The sequence below is a fragment of the Nerophis ophidion genome, linkage group LG19, assembly GCF_033978795.1.
Source record: "Nerophis ophidion isolate RoL-2023_Sa linkage group LG19, RoL_Noph_v1.0, whole genome shotgun sequence".
In the NCBI taxonomy this organism is placed as follows: domain Eukaryota; kingdom Metazoa; phylum Chordata; class Actinopteri; order Syngnathiformes; family Syngnathidae; genus Nerophis; species Nerophis ophidion.
In genome coordinates this window covers 1,675,001-1,680,000 of record NC_084629.1, presented here as the reverse complement: position 1 = coordinate 1,680,000, position 5,000 = coordinate 1,675,001, and the positions used below count along the sequence as shown (strand labels likewise).

At 38.6% G+C, this 5,000-nt stretch overlaps 1 protein-coding gene across 6 annotated transcripts in view; it reads left to right on the top strand.

Annotated features, from left to right (window-relative positions):
• The window catches only part of stk39 (serine threonine kinase 39), a 50,379-nt gene that overhangs the window by 19,785 nt on the left and 25,594 nt on the right, over window positions 1–5,000 (top strand). For all 6 annotated transcript variants that reach the window (XM_061878963.1, XM_061878965.1, XM_061878964.1 and 3 more), the window contains 3 exons: window positions 1,442–1,575; window positions 3,426–3,474; window positions 4,771–4,836. In XM_061878963.1, the coding sequence (XP_061734947.1) occupies window positions 1,442–1,575; window positions 3,426–3,474; window positions 4,771–4,836 (249 nt within the window). The remainder of the gene's footprint in view (window positions 1–1,441; window positions 1,576–3,425; window positions 3,475–4,770; window positions 4,837–5,000) is intronic.

The window sequence follows — 5,000 nt, the reverse complement described above, 5'->3', positions numbered from 1 at the left end:
TTTGTGTAAAACCTTAATCTTCCACCATTGATAGTGGCCTCATGTCAGTTTCCAACATATTCAGGATAGCATCAGTCAATGCAGCCGCCGGCTTTGGTGTGCACATTTGCCTTTGTACCAAGTCTCTAATGCTGGCTTGTTTCTTTCTGAAATGAGAGAAACCATATAATGAATATACATAGTAGCATCATTTAAATGTAGCTCAATACACACCTAGTTGATTTAATTAATAATCTCTGATGTAAACGGCAAATACGCCACCAAATTAAAAAAAAACAGCAAAATTAAATAAATTGACATTGGAGATGCAGCATACACCAATAATAACACATAAATGTAACTCATCAGATCAGAACTGGGTCAGACATAGTACACGTTTCTGTTGTGAATGATAAAGGATTCACTTTAGGCTGCCTCTGAATAATAGCATGAAATATTCCAGCACCTTCATAACGTTTAGTTATACTAAAGCGTCACTCAAATCTAAATATATTCATATGGCTTTTTGGGGCCCAGCTACATTGATCCATTATGAAACCAACCTGAGATATTTCTGTCTTGCGTTTATTTCCAAATTGGTAACCGTGCGTTTTCTCTCTCAAAACGGAGTCAAATCTGCCACAGACACATTATTAGCCCAGCGTTGCAGCAAAGGGATAACGTTCAAATTACTCACAAAAAAGCTGAACTCATGAATACCTGTTGCGACTCATAACAACACAGAAAATGAAGTGGTCCACTCTCCAAAACGTTCCTAACACTCTGAAAGTTAATACACAACAGCTGCTGCTGTGCTGCCTTAAAAAAAATCTCCTCGTTAACAAAAGATTAAAAACACACAAAGAAGGACACAACAGTTCAATTTATCCGGACTCTGGAATAAAGTTACGTACCGTGAGTTCTTCCCTTCTTCCATGGCTCCATGTTTCCTCTTCAGGTGCTGCCGAAGTAATGTTGTCCTTCTGTGCCACGCGACGTCCATGCTGCACATTTTGCAGGAAACTGTCTTCTTTGAAGTCTTTAAAGTAAAGTGTTCAGACACCTTTGATGACTTAGGTCCTACACTTTTCTCCATTGAGGCATTAACCTTAAGATTTTTCTCCGCTGAACTATCGGTATTGCTTTTCTCCGCCTTGTTTCGAATGTTTCCAGGCAAAGGAGGCTGGCGTGGTCACGTGAGCTACACATGACACATCATCGGCTGGCTTACTGCCACCTCATGAGACGTAGCCGCAGCGCATAGCATAGATCCATCGAATCGATGACTAAATTAATCGGCAAATATTTTTATAATCGATTTAATCGATTAGTTGTTGCAGCCCTAATATATATATATATATATATATATATATATATATATATGTGTGTGTGTGTGTGTGTGTATATTTGAATATGCATATAAATCTTTTGCATATGAAAACATGTTGTCCCTTGTCTGTAGGTCTTAATGTTGACACTACAGAATGATCCACCCACTCTAGAGACTGGTATTGAGGACAAGGAAATGCTAAAAAAATATGGCAAATCATTTAGGAAGCTAATAACTCTGTGCCTTCAGAAGGAACCTGCCAAAAGGTTAGTTTCACTTTCAGTTTGTTTGGTAATAATGTTTGATTGAAAAAATGCCCTGTTTAAAGGGAAACTGCACTTATTTTGTAGAATATGGCCTATTGCATTCTCTGCAGGCCAGCTATATTTCAATGGACCAAGTGGAGGGACCTACCTCATTCATATATATCATTGATAGTCATTTATTTATTAAAGAGAGGTTAACAGGCATGTTTCTTTCATGAAGACAAGTATATAAGTTGGTTTGATTGTGATGACTTGCATTGATTGGAATCAGACTAGTGATGAGAACCTCCACATTTTCAAATGTAGAACATAAGTCCTCCTTTCTGTCCAATATCACATGAAAGTGTCCAGCTTCCATACTCCTTTTTTTACACTTTACAAGAAATACATTGGCGGCCAACTTCCTAGCTCGCTAGCTTTCTGAGACTCTTATTTTGTTAGTGCAGGCAGGATGAAGCAGGGATTTTATGGTGAAGACAGGAACTGTGGGGTTGGTCTTTACAGTTTTGACGGTAGGTACGGTGCGAGAGTCTGTTTAAATAAAAAGTGTTTCTGGCCTTCCGGTCGGTCGTTTTTTTTTAATAATGATCTGTCAATCAAGTGACCAAAGTCATGTTTTGGTGAAGATTGATGATTATTTATTTTTAGGTCTACTATTTTAATGCCTGGCTGGCGATGCACTGACACACCCTCCTCCATCCACCGCTCCCTGGCATCCACATAATGGACAACCCTGGCCTTTTGTTTACAATCCCTATGATAGACAAGTAAACAAAAGTTTTACTTGATATTTTTTGTTGTTGTTGTTGTTGTTGCAGTCTAACATTTAAAAATCGGCCCTTTCTAGGTGGGTTGTAATGCAGCTAATGGGAGCAATCAATTCTACTTATAAATCATTTAAAAAATGCATTAAAAGAACACCAACAATACTCCATTTATGTTCCGTAAGCTGTACAATAACCAAGCTGCAGCGACATTGTTGTTGTAAGAGCAAACACAAAGGAACTCTTTTTCCAGCCCGAGTAACACATCGGCATGCTTCGATATTAGCCATAAAAGCTAGCCATGGCAAGAGATAAACTGGCCTCTACGTCAGCAGTCGAATCGTGTTTGAGTTTGTAATGCATGACACAATGAGATAGGACAGCAATCTGTACTGAGTGAAAAACATGAACAATCATATTACAGTATCTGTAAAGTATTAGCCCACATTTCATAATCTGTTTGTACACAGCTATGCACTGTAGTTGTAATAACATGATGACGTGCTGCATGTATCATGATGGATATTAAAGTGACTCACTCAATGGACAGCTGTGTGTTTGGTCCAGCTGACTCAGGACGTAATTTTGGATAAGTACTCCATTTATGTCAAAATAGCATGTCTCCACGTTCCACATTGATAGAATCAAAGTCACGCCCACCTCACTCTCTCGGCTTCTGTCTGCTCCAACGTTTCACCTTCTCTTTGTGCCCGCTTCCAGAAGCAATAGTTCATCCTCCCGATATTCAGCTTCAAAAAGATAAGGATGTGAATCCTCATTTGTCCAAAAAAAGTCCGCTACATTGTCTGTTGCCAAGTCTGCCGTGATTAGAAAAACAATCCTGTTTGTGTCCGGAAGTAGGAACTCACATTTGTTGCCGGAAGTCGCAAGTCTGCTGCTATGGAAACAGAAATACATTTACTGGGGAAATCTGCCCTTGTAATGCTTAAAATGACCACAATACGGTCAATATTGTACATAATACATATTGTTATGAACGTGTCTGTTTCTAAAAACAAGTGCAGTTCCCCTTTAAGGTCCACCTTATTGTGAATTATTTTCTAAACATTGTCTTCTTCTTTTCAGGCCCACAGCTGCAGAGCTCTTGAAAAGTAAATTATTTCAAAAGGCTAAGGTATTTATTTCTTCTACTCAAAACAGGTTTACCGTTCCTCTTTGTTAAATCTTTCATGGTATGCTTGCGACTATGTGCTATATGTAGAACATCCATGCCAGAGGTGTCAAACTCCATTTTATTGAAGGCCACATTGCAGTTATGGCTGCCCTAGGAGGGTAACCATCAATATATATACAGTACTGACACCTTCTCCTCATTCTGTGTTTTCTTTATTTTCATGACTATTTACATTGTAGATTGTCACATCAAAACTATGAATGAACACATGTGGAGTTATGTAATTAACAAAAAAAACATGTTTTGTATTCTAGTTTCTTCAAAATAGCCACCCTTTGCTCTGATTACTGCTTTGTACACTCTTGGCATTCTCTCCATGAGCGTCAAGAGGTAGTCACCTGAAATGGTTTTCACTTCACAGGTGTCATAGTTTTGATGTGACAATCCACAATGTAAATAGTCATGAAAGTGAAATAGTGAAGTGAATTATATTTATATAGCGCTTTTCTCTAGTGACTGAAAGCGCTTTTACATAGTGAAACCCAATATTTAAGTTACATTTAAAGCAGTGTGGGTGGCACTGGGAGCAGGTGGGTAAAGTGTCTTGCCCAAGGACACAACGGCAGTGACGAGGATGGCAGAAGCGGGGATCGAACCTGGAACCCTCAAGTTGCTGGCACGGCCACTCTACCAACCGAGGTATACCGCCCCAACAAAAAGGAAAGAAGACACATTGAAATGAGAATGAGTGTCCAAACGTTTGGCCTGTACTGTATGTTTTTAAATGTTTAATTGCCTCATAATGTTACACACTTGCATTTGTTTACTATGGAAAACTTGCATTCAATGCTTTAAAATTATAAGTGGATATTTTTCATAACCAAAACAGTGCTCGGAAATATCCTGTTGCATGATCAGGTATTGCAATTTAAAACATATGCAGTTGCATGTAGGTTTTTTTTCTATCAAAATTAAAAGAACAAGATTATTTAGTAAGAGAGAATGAAGTGTTTTATTGACACACACTATTCCCAGGCTTTAGCGGGCCACTTAAAATGACGTGGCAGACCAGGTTTGGGCCCAGAGCCTTCAGTTAGTTACCTGTGGTCTATGCTGATGAACAATTAGTTGTTTACATTGTGCTATAGACTTCACTGCATTATTCTCTTACGCATACAGTATTTTCCTGTATTTACGCCTAACATATATTCTTATTCAATCTTTGCAAACATTTGTTGTGTCATTAATTTAGTAACTAATACCACAATAATCAATGATACATTTCTCAACACACAGAACAGAGAATATCTGGTGGAAAAGCTTTTGTGCCGTGCACCAAAAATCTCCCAGAGAGCCAAGAAGGTATGTTGACACTGGCACTTGCCTGTAAAACAACTGTTATTGACTAAACACAACACATGAAGTGGAAGTAAGAGGGATTGAGTGGAGTCCCTCCATTTACAGTCAACATGACTGATGCATTCTGGCTTTCTGCAACACCTGAGACACTTTGCACCCAAACTGTT